At 44.1% G+C, this 15,320-nt stretch overlaps 1 protein-coding gene across 1 annotated transcript in view; it reads right to left on the bottom strand.

Annotated features, from left to right (window-relative positions):
• The window catches only part of LOC126298105 (neuronal PAS domain-containing protein 4), a gene marked incomplete at its 3' end in the record, with an annotated part of 1,124,810 nt that overhangs the window by 263,493 nt on the left and 845,997 nt on the right, over positions 1-15,320 (bottom strand). The window contains exon 5 of the mRNA XM_049989427.1: positions 8,441-8,620. Within this exon, the coding sequence (XP_049845384.1) occupies positions 8,441-8,620 (180 nt within the window). The remainder of the gene's footprint in view (positions 1-8,440; positions 8,621-15,320) is intronic.

The raw sequence follows: 15,320 nt of genomic DNA, 5'->3' as shown, positions 1-15,320 counted from the left end.
AGACACGCGTAGCAGCCGCGTACAGAAACTGTCACGAATCATGTTTCTTAATTTGGATACTGTACTTATACATTTGTACATTATGCATATTTCTTCGTAGAACTGCTTCGAAATTTCAAAGGTGATTTCACGAATACATGTAAAGGAAGTTTTTTCGATATTTCACTGCAAACACGGTTCATTTTTGGTTCCCGTTTCTAATAGAAAATTGACAAAATGAATACTCGGGCAATTTCAGGTTTGTCAGTCAGTATTTTAATAAGTGTGACATTTGCTGCCGTGAAAGTTTACATTTTAGGAATCCCATATTCCAGGTGGATAATGCAAGACTCCAAAATATATTTCACATAATAAACGCTTTGAAAAACATACTGAGCGACCAGCCATATCCTCTGGTTTGTCACCCATAGAGCATTTCTGGGGTGCGATGGAAAGACGTACAATTTCATATACTCTCCAGCGAACAGTCTTCATGAACTGACACAGTTTGTGCTTCAGACATGGTAAGAAAATCCTCGAGACGACATTCGGGACTGTGCTTCAGTGTCCCAAAGAATATAAGAGTGCATTCCTGCCTGTGGGAGGTCGCACTTCACGCTGATGTTGATGACAGACGTAAGCTCGAAACGGAATGAAAGTTTAATGATTTAATACTCGTTATACGGCAAGCATCTCCACACAGTTTGATAAACATAGGACCGGAGCTGGCTGGAGCAGCTCTTGAGTGTGACGTACGGAGTGAGGAGAGCGGACAGGCGGCAGTGTGTGGGGCGGCCCGCGTGTGGCCGCTCGCCCACTTTCCTCTTCATTAGGCGTCGAACCCGCGGCCGGCGGCGATGTCTATCGGCGCTTCATTAACACGTAACGTCCGTCAGGCGGCGGCGTGTAATTGACAATCTGATAGCCCGCCAGCTCTCGCCCTGCCCGCTCTCGTCGACTTTTTAGACGCGCTAAGCATCCGCGCTTGAGGAATCACAGATGCTTGTCGTCGTATTGATCGAAGGCGACAGCCCGCCTCCAAACGAGAAAGTGCTGCTCGCAAGGCCTACATTTGGCGCCGAGCGGTGTGAGGCCGTTGTAATTTTTCGAGCTAGTCCCTTAATGAAGGTGACACTTGTCCTTCCAGTACGCTAACGAAACGGAACAGCAAGCAGTTTGCATTTATACCTATTCCTGAAAGCACGAACAAGAACCTCCTTTACCAGAGAATTTTATCGTGATCTTCTCCATTATTTTAGAAAGATAATTTTAATTCGGGGTCAGTAAATGATGAAATATGTGTTCTAGGAATAGCACAACAACAGACAAGCATTATTTTTTTATTTCAGTTATTAGCTTTTTACTCACGGCTTCGTCCGCATACACGTATGCCACACGTATTGCACATCTCCTCCCCCCTTCTCTCTCTATCCATCTCCTCCCTGTCCCTCTCCCTGTTCATCTCCTCCTTGCCGGCCGCGGTGGTCTCGCGGTTCTAGGCGCGCAGTCCGGAACCATGGGACTGCTATGGTCGCAGGTTCGAATCCTGCCTCGGGCATGGATGTGTGTGATGTCCTTAGGTTAGTTGGGTTTAAGGAGTTCTAAGTTCTAGGGGACTAATGACCACAGCAGTTGAGTCCCATAGTGCTCAGAGCCATTTGAGCCATCTCCTCCTTCTTCTTCCTCTCTGTCCATCTCCTATGTTCCCCCGTTTTCAACCGTACCGCAGTGGTAGGTGGTCTTCAGCACCACAGTACTTCGTTCCAGACAATCTGTAGTATGTGTTCCAAGTTTGGTTGAAATCGATCCAGTGGCTTAGAAAGGGAATTGGTAAATATGTATATACATCCGTTTTTATACCACACTGAGCACCCTTCCTTGCCGGTAATGTACTTATTCCAGTCATCTATTAGTCCATCTCCTTACCCCATCTGTGTCCATCTCCTCCTCTCTCCCTGTCTCTTCATGTTCTCCTCCTCTACCTTTATCTTCCCACTACCCCCATTTCAATAGGAGGTTCGTGATTCTTCCCTCACAGTAGTTTCTTCCAGTAACACGTGAACCAAGTTTGACTGCAATCGATCCAGGGGTTTAGAAGTAACTTCTTACGCATGGCTTCACCAATGTAGGCACGTGTCACATACATTTCTCATACATTTAACGTATTTCACACATATTTGTACAAATATTTCACCTGTGCCTCTAGCGAATTTCGCCCTGCAGTTTTATTTTCACTCAGCTCAATGCTTATGACGATATATCTCCTGAACTGTATGTCGCACCACGACATAATTTTTCTGATACATTTAGAGGCATATGTGAATACTGCTTGCAAAATGTGTAGCGAATTCGTTAGTAGTAAAGAAGTAATAAATTAGAAAGTCATGCTTTATGCGGTAGTTTTACTGTATGCACATTGGAAATATATTAAGCGGTAAACATTTTTTTTCATCATTTTGTGGCGGTTGCCTGCGAGGAAATGTTTCGTAAGGTTTGAAATTATGTGTGAAATTTGTTGCAAGTCATTAAGAGCCGTGATTCTCAATAAATTATGGATATTTGCGTGTCATAGGCTACACTGCTTTTTTAACCCCACCCTTGTAATATGTAGGTGGCTCGTACACCCTTAGCGATTCATTCTAGACAGTGAGGGTTACGTGTACCAAGTTCGTTTGAAATCGGTCCAGTGGTTTAGGGGGAGATGTAGAACATACATACATAAACACGTACGTACATACATACATACACCGAAGCGCCAAAGAAATTGGTATACGCATGCATATTCAAATACAGAGATACATAAACAGGCAGAAATGGCGCTGTGGTCGGCAACGCCTATATAAGACAAGCGTCTGGTGCAGTTGTTAGATCGGTTATTGCTACTACGATGCAAGGTTATCAATATTTAAATGAGTCTGAATGTGACGTTATAGTCGGCGCACGGGCGATAGTACACAGCATTTCCGAGGTAGCTATGAAGTGAGGATTTTCTCGTGCGACCCTCTCCCGAGTGTACCGTGAATATCAAGAATCTGGTAAAACATCAAATCTCCGACATCGCTGCGGCCGGACAAAGATTCTGCAGAACGGGACCAACGACGACTGACAGAAGTGTAACCCTTCCGCAGATTGCTGCACATTTCAATGCTGGACCATCAACAACTAACAGCATGAGAACCATTCAACCAAACATCAAATAAGAGGTAAGTAAAGTTCCGTGTTCTAGCCCTAGACGGGCCAGTCCGGCCCGATCGACCGCCGTGTCATCCTCTGCCAGTGGCGTCATCGAACGCGGTATGGAGAGGCACTTTGTCAGCACACAGGTCTCCCGGTAGTTGTCGGGTTTCTTGACCTTTTAAGCGCTACTTATCGGTCGCGTAGCTCCTCAGTTGGCCTCACGAGGCTGAATACACCCCGTACCGGTACTCCCACCAAAGAAAAATCCCGAGCAGTATCTGAAATCGAAGCCGTCTCCCCTTATGGCAGTCTGCCTCGCTAACCACTCAGCTACGGAGGCGAGCCATCTCCACATGAGTTTATGTGTGAAACAGATCACGTTAAGCGTACAAACAAAGTATAGAACAGGCTTGACATTATGTTTAAGTGCCGTATTTATCAAACACTGGACGAGTATAGCCTGTGTAATTTGCATCCATTTTAAGAAATCAGAGTTTTTCACGCATCTCAGTGTTTCTGACATAATATCTCCTGAACTATGATAGTACAATGACATAGTTTTGCATATACATTCAGTGGTATATGTGGATACTGACTGCTCAATGTGTTGCGAAGAGTTAGTAGTAAAGGAGTAACACAGAAAAAATCACTCAGTGGAAGAATCTTAAGATAATGTAATTCCAACACGAAAGGCGTGGCCTACAAGACATTTTCAACGTCGATACTTGTTCACCGTCACTATTCGATACGTTACGGAATCCTTCAGTAAGCGCGAAAACGTTACGGAGATGTTCATCAAACTTACGTGGCAGTTGCTACCAGAGAGACGTTGAGCTTCACAGAGAGGTTTATTGTTCAAATATCGGGCGTATATGTTCGAAGCATAATCGGGGAACATATTACTTTGCGCTTGTTTATTATATAATACAGGGTTTCTGGATTTACCTTGCAGCTTTAAAAATAAGAGTGCCTTAAACATGGATCGATTGTTATATTCTGTGTATTTCTGTACTAGGAGCGTCCACTCCCGTCGTAGACGAGGGACATCTTCTTCGTTGCATTATCTTGAGTTTTTAATGCATGGCATGGCTTTAGATAATCCAAGTATAGTTGGACTGCGGAAGTTTCCACTACTCGCGCGTTACTCTTGCAAGAGGGTCCAAGTTGATCTGTATGTCGGAGGCTTTTTCTTGACATCAGTGGAATATTTTCTGAACTTAATGGTCTGTTTGAAATTCTGAAGATATCAGGGGTAAAATAAAGAGAGCGAAAAGCTATTCACAACCTGTACGCAAGCCAGACAGCAGTCACAAGAATCTAGGCGGCAGGGAAGGGAGGCAGTGGTTGAGAAGGGAGTGAGAGAGGGTTGTAGCCTATCCCGATGTTATTCAATCTGTACATTGAGCAATCAATAAAGAAAAACAACGAAAGATCTGGAGTAGGAATTGAATTTCAGGGAGAAGAAACAAAAATTTTTATGTTTGCCGACGACACTGTAATTCTTTCAGAGACAGCAAAGGACCCGGTAGGTCAGTTGAACGGAATGGGTAGTGTCTTGAAAGGAGATTATAAGATGAACATCAACAAAAACAAAATAAGGGTAATGGAGTGTAGTCAAATAAAATGAGGGGATGCTGAAAGAATCAGATTAGGTACGAGATTCTTAAAGTAGTAGATGAGTTTTGCTATTTCCTGCAGGTTACGTCCGAGTCGAGTACCACCATATAGGCGTGCGTTAGCGATCTCGGCTACAAAGGTGGCTAATGGCTAATAGAGAATGTTTAACGGATAAGACTTGCGCTTGTTTATTATATAATACAGGGTTTCTGGATTTACCTTGCAGCTTTAAAAATAAGAGTGCCTTAAACATGGATCGATTGTTATCTAAGGGGAAATCTCACTACGATTTTAAGAAACTGAAACAATTACAAAGGACGGTTCACACGAAGTCATAATCTCCCACCTTTCTGATGGTTATACCATCGTACGGTCGTAGCTGTTTTTCATTTACCTCCTTTATTTTATTTTAACTTTGTGACCCTTCCTGTCGCTACAGTCGTCCGTTAACCTAAGGGAGGGAAGTTGTGCGAGCCATCTGTCTATGAACTGTATAATCTTCCTGGTTGTATTATAGTATTTTAACTGATTATATATCGTACGAGGGCTATTCTGAAAGTAATGATCGATTGGGTGCGAAATGGAAACCACAGTGAAAATCCAATGAAACTTTGCGCAGATATGTTAGGCAACGTCTCTGGTATGCCCATCGATCGCGTCACGTCGCTGTTTTCAGTTCTGAGCGCACAGTCAGCACTTAAACATGCCTAGAAAACAGTGTCTCCTGGTCTCCTGCCAAGTATGGGTAATTGGCATAACATTTCGCCTGACTCATGCAGCCCACATAACGTAACTTTCATGCATTTCCTTCTTCATGACAATTTTCGGCAGCACACTGCAGGGGCAACTAAGACGCTCCTGCAGCTCCTGATCGCCCAAAGTATAGCCTAGATATGGCTCCTTCTGACTTTCATCTCTGTTCCCATGAGCCACTTGCTATGGAGACGTTATTTTGGCGCAGACGACGAGCTAAAGCATAGGCGGAAAGCATAGGCGCCTGCCTCCTAGGACGAGGGAATTGGAAAGTTGGTACAAGGCTACGACAGATGTCTAAATCGGAACGGCGACTATGTAGAGATGTGGCTGGAAGGTGTAGCTAATTGTTGCAAATAAAATGTTCTTTTTTTTTATTTCCATTTCGCGACCGATCTGACCTTACTTTCAAAATAGCTCTCGTATTTTCTGATGTTATGATTGGAGGGGAGGGATGGGGGCGGTAGGGTGGCGGACCAGCCCAGCATTTGCGTAATTCAGCGTATAAAACCGCCCAAAAGTCACACTGAGTGTGGCCGGTGTAGCAGAACAACGGTCGCCAAGACACTGCACGGCTTCGACCCGTGTCAGGCTCACATAGGTGCCCCTTGCCTCTCAGGGTAGTGAGCCGCTCTTTAAGCTATACGAATTGGCCGTGCACCTCACGTCGTAAAAACGTGCTTAAATATGGACTAATATTGCCAACGACGCTGACTTACTTTTTACACTAAAGACCATTCTGTTACCACAGTCTTTATTTTGTATTCATATTCGGTGGCTTCACCAGCTTACAACCAAACTCTCAGCTTCAGTTCAACACATTGCTTGGGCTTCGTCACAGATCTGTCTAAGGCTACAATCTACATTTCGAGACGGAATATTGGAAGTTATATAAAGTACTGAAATTCCTTTTGTCACCCCTCGAACGGCTTACATATCTCAGGTTTGTGAGAAAGGAAGGTTTTCGAAACATTTCCACACTGTCGCCTGATGACCAAAATACGAGAGTTAGTAGATGTGATTGGGTTGGATAATCACTAACAAATGGAATACACCATGTCTTTCTTAACGTAGAGGAAACTTCAGACGTAAAAGTAACATCGGGCTTATGCAAAGGGAGTGTTACAGTACTATTACTGTCCACCATTTACATAAATTTTATCGTTGATATCGTTTTACGTTACGTGAGGATGCTCTCATATAATGCTCTTACATACAGAGAATTCGCTAGGCTAGAAATTTGTAGCAAAATGCAGGAAGACCAGTAGCTGAACGATTATTGGTGCCGTGGTTGACAGTTTACTAACAGCGTAAACTAAGGTAACCTATTGGGTACAAATACGCAAGAACACGTTACTGTATGTCTGCTCGATTGCTGAACATTCACTAGTAGCAGTGACAGTCATTAAATATCTGAAAGTATGCGTACGTAACGATTTAAAGTGGAACAACACAAAACTAACGGCAGGAAAGGCAGATGCCAACTTGAGATTCATTGGAAGGATCCTCAGGAAGTGTAGCCCACGCACAAAGGAGGTAACTTACAAAACCCTCATTCGACGAATATTCGAATAATACTCGGTAGTCTGGAACCATTGCCAGACAGCACTCGTGCTGTATTTCCCAGAAGATACGGAACACAGCCATACACGGAAGAGCTCCGAGCTGCCTACTATTCAAGTGCAACTGTGCTTCAGCATACCTCCAACAGAGGGCGCACAAGGCAATACTTCCGTTTTACATCATACAAATACTTCCTAAGTAGACATCCAGCCAGCAGGCACGGATATAAGGCGTCAAAAGGCTCCACTCAACACAGTAATCGGCAAGGTATTGCACAATACCTCAAGATAGCATCAGGAATTTGTCAATGCTCGTAACCAAGAAAATCTAGATTAGACATTCTAAAATTGATGGTCGTATTGTTCACAGGATCCAGGACTAGACGAGCGTTGAGGACAGATCAGTGCAAACGAAAACTGGGGTAGCGCCACACAGCACCTTCATAATAATTATTTGTGAAGTTTCTGTTCATACATTACTGTAAGTTGTTTGCTAATCTGTGTTGACATCATTTGGCCATGGGTATTGGCTAACCAAATTCTGCCCTTTGACGGAGACTTTACAGTTGCTGTGTGCACACAAGCCACCTCTTTACAGCAACTAATCTCGGTGGTAAGGTGTTTTCTTCCTGCCACATTTATATGTCTGATGTCAAACATATTTGATGAATACAACAGTTAGTGAATACAACAGTTACAAACAGCGAAGATCCAAAGAAGAGCAATGTATTTCGTCAAAGATCCCCTCAACAGTCACGAAAGGGACACGGACATACTTATCCATCTCCTGTGGTGGACACACATTGAAGTGGCGCAGTGTTCAGCATAGTGGATTCGCATTCGGAAGGACGTCTGTTCACATCCCCGTCCACATCTGGGTTTTCCGTGATTTCCCTAAATCATTTAAGGCGCATTCGAGGATAGTTTTTCCTTTAAAAAAAAATCACGGCCGATTTCCTTCTCCATCAATCTGTAAATCTAGCTTGTACTCTGTCTCTAATGACCTCAACAGCTAGGACATTAACCTCTAATCTTCCTTCCTTCCTGTTTTTATTTTATTTATTTTTTTTTTTTCTCCAATGGCAGACTCGAGATGAGAGGCACTGTGCATCACTGTGTGGTTTACATTTAAAATTTCGAGAACGTACGTTCCTAGTAAATTCTTCCATCTACGTATATCACGCGTGACATTAAATTTGGAGAGAAACGAACTCTGAGGGAGCCTAACCGACAATCTTTCTTACCGCGCACCATTCGCGACTGGAAGAGGAAAGGGGGAAGTGACAGCGGTAGACAAAGCACCCCCCGTCTGGTGCCTTGCGGAGGGCGGATACAGATGTAGGCGTGCGCACCTTCTGGTCGCCGAAGCGCATCTGGCGGCGGGCGTTGCGCGACACGTTCATGCGGCAGAGGAAGAGCCGGCGGTCGTCCCCGGGCGCGGCAGCCTGTCGGGCCAGCTCCGCCTGCACCGCCGCCTGGTCCTGCTTGTCGATGATGTCGTACACGCTGTCCCCGTGGATCAGCAGGTCCTCCTGCAACACACAAACACACATCCCTCACTCACTTCTCCAAATCTAAGCCATTTCTATTTTATTCCTGAAATTCAGTTTAAGAGTAATAGTGAAATATCAGAAGTTGTGCCGGGCCGGGACTCGAACCCAAATTTCCCGCCTATCGCGAGCGACCGCCTTGCATCTGAAGGATACATGGTACTTATAAATGGTGGGAAAATCGAATTTTTTGATGACTTTCTTAAATTCTATAGTCTTTCCTGAGTACATTGATATATACATTATAGGGTTTCAAATGAAAAATTACCTATATACACCAAATTTTAAAGTTACGGTCATGAATGCCGCCACACCCAATTTATTTATGTTACAAAACCCAGTATTATTTCGAAAAGGACTGTGAACTTCGTTTCCAGTGATTATATCTGTGATACATTGTATATGTTGGTAAAGGCCAGGTTTCTAGTGTCTGTAAATGATTAACTTTGCTAGTATTTACTTTTGTTTCGTTGAAGCAATTTGTTCACGTGTTACTGAATGTTTGTTGCCCAAGTGCGACAGATATTTGTGGAAGTACATATCCTTTAGTGTGCAATAAATACGAACTGTGCCATGCATCAACAAATTCAATAAAAGGAAATTCCGTGGTAACCAGTTCACAAACAAAGCAAGCCACACTGTTCAAAGAAACCTATGTATCAGTTCTTCAGGGAAGAAACTCCCACATGACACGCCTCCTGGTGATTCAAATTTTTGGGTTAACCATGACGCTGTTTGTAGTGGGTTTGTTGTTGTTGATTTGGGCCTCTTATCTTCTTTGATAAAGGGAGTGGAGAAATGTAAATAATCTGATGGCGTAGGCTGTCTGGAAATAACTGAACAACAAAGCAGCAAGAAGGGTTCAGCGTCAGAATTAGTTATTATGTGTAGATCCTGCAATAAATCTACCTCAAAAATGTAGGCTGTCTGGAAACAGCTAAACTACCTCAAAATGACTTCGAACACTGCATAATTCATATGAGGTGAATTATAAGTTAGTGTACGCTATCTGTGCAATAGGAAAAGCAAGAAAAGGCTGCTCAAACGTTTTGTGGTTTGATGGATCTTCCTCCTCATCCCAGTGGGTTCAGCAAGTACATAAAAATACTTTTAGGCGCCTTGACGGTTGTTTCTCAAGCATGTATGGAACGTGCAGTAGAAGAAAAGAGGTAAATATTAGTGGAACCAGGGACATTGCTGTTGCACTTGATAGGAAATGGCAACGTCGAGGAAATTTTGCCTTGAATGGTGTTGTAAGTGCTACTTCTCTGGAGAATGGAAAAGTTGTTGATGTTGAGTGCTTATCTCAGTACTGCCACACCTGTCATGGTAACACGGGAGGACATATTGAACATCAGTGTTCTAAGAATCATGATGGTTATGGTAGAGGTATGGAATGTGATGGAGCTCTAAAATATTTCAGATGTCGGTGCCCGTTTATAACGTTAGATACCTAGGTGATGGGGACTCTAAACCTTTCAATATAATTAATGAGTTCAATGTTTATGGTGATACCTTGGTAACAAAACTGGAGTGTTGTGGACATGTGCAAAAGAGGATTGGTGCTAGACAGAGGAAGCTACGAAGAGAAATGAAAGGAAAGTTGCTACCTGATTGAAAACCTCTGTCTGGAGGAGGCAGATTGACAGAAACTGAAATAGACCTTCTTCAGAGTGGTTATGGACTGTCCATTAGACGAACTGCACCTCTGAATGATGTTACAGCAATCAGAAAAGCTGAACGGGCCACCGACTTTGCCCTAAAGGAACTGATTCTTGGTGTGGTTACCAAAAAGCAAAAGATAGTGGTCAACTCTACCATCATAACCATTCTCTTCCTGAGACTGCTATGAATGAAATCAAACTTATTTTTAGAGACCTGAGTGACCCTGTTTTGCTTAGTAAATATCTTCATGGGGCCACTCAGAATACAAATGAAAGTTTCAACCATTGAATATAGGAAAGATTACCCAAGAATGTTTTTGTACAACTAAAAACATTAAAAGTTGTTGCACTAGATGCACTGATATGTTTCAGTGATGGAGTGATAGGAAGGCACGAAGTCCTTAGAAATTTAGGCATAAAATGTGGTTCTAATATGGAAGATCAATTGCCTGCGTGTTCCAGACAACGGGTGCTTGAAGCTGAAACATACGCTCTCCAAGTTGTATGGCAGAATCAACTAAATTGTAGAGAAAATAACATTTTTACTCGAAAAAAGTATAAAAACTAAAATTTAAGACGTGTAATTTTTTTATCCTTGTAATATACATAAATAGGTGAAATTAAATAGATCTACTGCCTCAGCCATCATGTCATGCATATCGTGTATAAATTTGGTCTCCTTCAAACGTATAACATTGGATTAAAAGATACCTCAATTGGAGGAAGTATTTTGGAAAGCAAAATGCATCAGTTTCTTTGTAAATTTTTTAATAGCCCTAAGGAGATTCAAAAATATTCAAAATACTTCCAATTTGTTTAGAAATGTGCTGCATTACCTGATACCAACAAAAAATTTGTAAAACGTGTACATTATAAACCGTGCCTGAAAGAAGTAGATGTGGATTTTTACATAATGTTGATCCGGAAAAGCACCCTGTATCCTTAAGCTGTCCGAGCCGCTCCCCGGACCGACCCAAACTTCCATATACCACATGCCTATTTATTTCTTGTCATAGATTATTAATGAATTAATAATATATAACTATAACAGTTAAGCAGAATTTCGGGAATAGATTTCAATTTTTAAAACTGTACTTCGTCGTCAAATATAAATATATATACAAGGCGAATACAAGGTGATGAAAAGGACAAGATAGTGTATGACTTCTCGTTGTCTTGCTTCTAAAACATGCACTGGAATCATGAGATGTTCGAGTGTGTGTAAATCAATTATTAATATGTGAGAGGAAGTAGATGTGGGTGCGACGTATGGAAGTTGGGTCGGTCCGGGCCGCGATCTCGGATAGCCTAAGTCGTAAGGTGATGGCTCGCGATGTGCGGGAAATCCGGATTCGAATGACTGTTGGTGATGCGACAGTGAAGTGCAAACGCAAAGGAACAGCTAAACCAAGACCAGCAAGACCTCATAAACTGACGGACGGGGCCGTCAAGTGTTGCGGATTTTGGTTGTAATAAACTGCACGAAATCAGCGCAAGGAATCACTCGGTGTTCTATTGTGCTACTAGCTGTCCAGCTATCACAATTACCGAGCGTAGTAAGTTAGAAAGAATGGGGTACAATTGTGAAGCAGCTTCTCATAAGTCACATTTTTGTGTAGTTAGTGCTAAGCGACGCTCAGTCACTGAACGCTGGAAATTGGAAATGAGTCATTTGGAGTGGTGAATCACGTTATACCCCGTGGCATCCCGATGGAAGGGTTTGGGTTAGGCGAATTCCTGGATGGCGTTACGTGCCGTCATTTGTAGAGCCAATAGTGAAGTGCGGATTACGAGCGGTAAACTTTTCGGATGAGTTAGACGGTCGACTTCGCTCCAGACCCCATAGTCCAACATCACTTCCTTCCCTGGTTTCGGCTCTTGAGAAAGAACTAGCAGTCGTTTCTCCACACACATTCAAACAACTCACTGACTATGTCCCAGAAGAGTTCCCAACATCACAAAGGCGAAGGGTGTATACATTCCAAATTAATGTCCATTGATCGTTGTCAGGGTACTTTTGTTCATGTAGTGTAGATATCGCAATTGTAGTAATAATCCATGTGCCCCTATCGTAAATATGTGGACAAATTGTTCATTGTCCGCAGCTCGTGGTCTAGTGGCTAGCGTTGCTGCCTCTGAATCACGGAGTCCCAGATTCGATTCCCTGTCGGGTTGGGGATTTTCTCTGCCCGGGGAGTGGGTGTTTTTTGCGTTGTCCTCATCATTTTCATCATCATCATCACCATCATCACCATTCGTGACAGTGGCTACATTGGATTGTGTAAAAATTGGACTGTACAAAAATTGGGACTTTGTACGGGCGCTAAAGACCGCGCAGTTGAGCGCCCCACAAACCGAACATCATCATCATCATCAAATTGTTCATTTATTCAGTGGGACCTGGAACGTTGATCTTGATTTTATTTACTAGCTGTTTATCTGGCGTTGTCTGGTTACTTTTTTTTTAATTCCTAAGGGACCAAACTGCTGAGGTCATCGGTCCCTAGACTTACATACTACTTAAACTAACTTATGCTTAGAACATACACACACACACCCATGCCCGAGGGAGGACTCGAACCTCCTGCGGGAGGTCTGGTTACTAATCTTATAAGGGATGAAGTCGAACTCAACCGACAATATTTTAGAGCTCTTTCATGGATATTACCTAAGTCTTTCGCTATGAGGGTCTCTGGTGGCTTATTGTGGTTTATTCCGTTTCTTACCTCCAGCTACCTATGTTTCTGTACAAATATCTACACAGCGTTTAAAAAAGGACTGTAATATGCAATCACCAAAACACGGTGTTTCATATTAGCAGACGCAAAAGTACTGTGATGCGGTAGCCGTCGCTGCATGAACAGCTCAGGATGCGTCCTTGTGAAATACGTCAATAAACGAGATCTTCTAATTTCATAATCAGAGGGGCGATAAGGAAATTCTGAACACAGTAATTTTAAAGAGAATAACTTATGCACTATATGACATTGTTTCGAAGTTGTTGAAAATGGATCAAATGGCTCTAAGCACTCTGGGACTTGACATCTGTGGTCATCAGTCCCTTAGAACTTAGAACTACTTAAACCTAACAAACCTAAGGACATCCCACACATCCATGCCCTAGGCAAGATTCGAACCTGTGATCGCAGTAGCAGCGCGGTTCCGGACTGAAGCGCCTAGAGCCACTCGGTCACAGTGGCCGGCCAATTTGCTAAGAGAGATAGTCATACAACGTCAAGAATGGCTACGAAGTTGCGGAGAAAAAGAAAAAAATCGAGATAAAACTGCACATCAGTTACAGCAAAACTGTCAAACGACGTAAGACGAAGAGTAATGTAAGAGTTGATTTTAAGCTGGATAGTAATGTAGGATCAATTTAGGTTTCGAGAGAAATATAACAGAAAAAGAACCCCTAAAGACAGAAAAACAGCCAGTAAATATTGAGAACGTTAACATCATTTGCGTTCACTGTAGCACTTCTCGATGTTCAAACTACACTCCTGGAAATGGAAAAAAGAACACATTGACACCGGTGTGTCAGACCCACCATACTTGCTCCGGACACTGCGAGAGGGCTGTACAAGCAATGATCACACGCACGGCACAGCGGACACACCAGGAACCGCGGTGTTGGCCGTCGAATGGCGCTAGCTGCGCAGCATTTGTGCACCGCCGCTGTCAGTGTTAGCCAGTTTGCCGTGGCATACGGAGCTCCATCGCAGTCTTTAACACTGGTAGAATGCCGCGACAGCGTGGACGTGAACCGTATGTGCAGTTGAGGGACTTTGAGCGAGGGCGTATAGTGGGCATGCGGGAGGCCGGGTGGACGTACCGCCGAATTGCTCAACACGTGGGGCGTGAGGTCTCCACAGTACATCGATGTTGTCGCCAGTGGTCGGCGGAAGGTGCACGTGCCCGTCGACCTGGGACCTCACCGCAGCGACGCACGGATGCACGCCAAGACCGTAGGATCCTACGCAGTGCCGTAGGGGACCGCACCGCCACTTCCCAGCGAATTAGGGACACTGTTGCTCCTGGGGTATCGGCGAGGACCATTCGCAACCGTCTCCATGAAGCTGGGCTACGGTCCCGCACACCGTTAGGCCGTCTTCCGCTCACGCCCCAACATCGTGCAGCCCGCCTCCAGTGGTGTCGCGACAGGCGTGAATGGAGGGACGAATGGAGATGTGTCGTCTTCAGCGATGAGAGTCGCTTCTGCCTTGGTGCCAATGATGGTCGTATGCGTGTTTGGCGCCGTGCAGGTGAGCGCCACAATCAGAACTGCATACGACCGAGGCACAAAGGGCCAACACCCGGCATCATGGTGTGGGGAGCGATCTCCTACACTGGCCGTACACCTCTGGTGATCGTCGAGGGGACACTGAATAGTGCACGGTACATCCAAACCGTCATCGAACCCATCGTTCTACCATTCCTAGACCGGCTAGGGAACTTGCTGTTCCAACAGGACAATGCACGTCCGCATGTATCCCGTGCCACCCAACGTGCTCTAGTAGGTGTAAGTCAACTACCCTGGCCAGCAAGATCTCCGGATCTGTCCCCCATTGGGCATGTTTGGGACTGGATGAAGCGTCGTCTCACGCGGTCTGCACGTCCAGCACGAACGCTGGTCCAATTGAGGCGCCAGGTGGAAATGGCATGGCAAGCCGTTCCACAGGACTACATCCAGCATCTCTATGATCGTCTCCATGGGAGAATAGCAGCCTGCATTGCTGCGAAAGGTGGATATACACTGTACTAGTGCCGACATGGTGCATGCTCTGTTGCCTGTGCCTATGTACTTGTGGTTCTGTCAGTGTGATCATGTGATGTATCTGACCCCAGGAATGTGTCAATAAAGTTTCCCCTTCCTGGGACAATGAGTTCACGGTGTTCTTATTTCAATTTCCAGGAGTGTACAATGCTGTTCCTACACACACATTTACAACAGTTCTAACCTGTAGAAAGACCTGCGTATAATATTGTGGAATCACCAAATTCGCTCACTTACATACCAG

Source organism: Schistocerca gregaria, chromosome X (genome assembly GCF_023897955.1).
Source record: "Schistocerca gregaria isolate iqSchGreg1 chromosome X, iqSchGreg1.2, whole genome shotgun sequence".
NCBI classification, from domain to species: domain Eukaryota; kingdom Metazoa; phylum Arthropoda; class Insecta; order Orthoptera; family Acrididae; genus Schistocerca; species Schistocerca gregaria.
The sequence above is the reverse complement of the archived record's forward strand: the minus strand, read 5'-3'. Positions and strand labels throughout refer to the sequence as shown.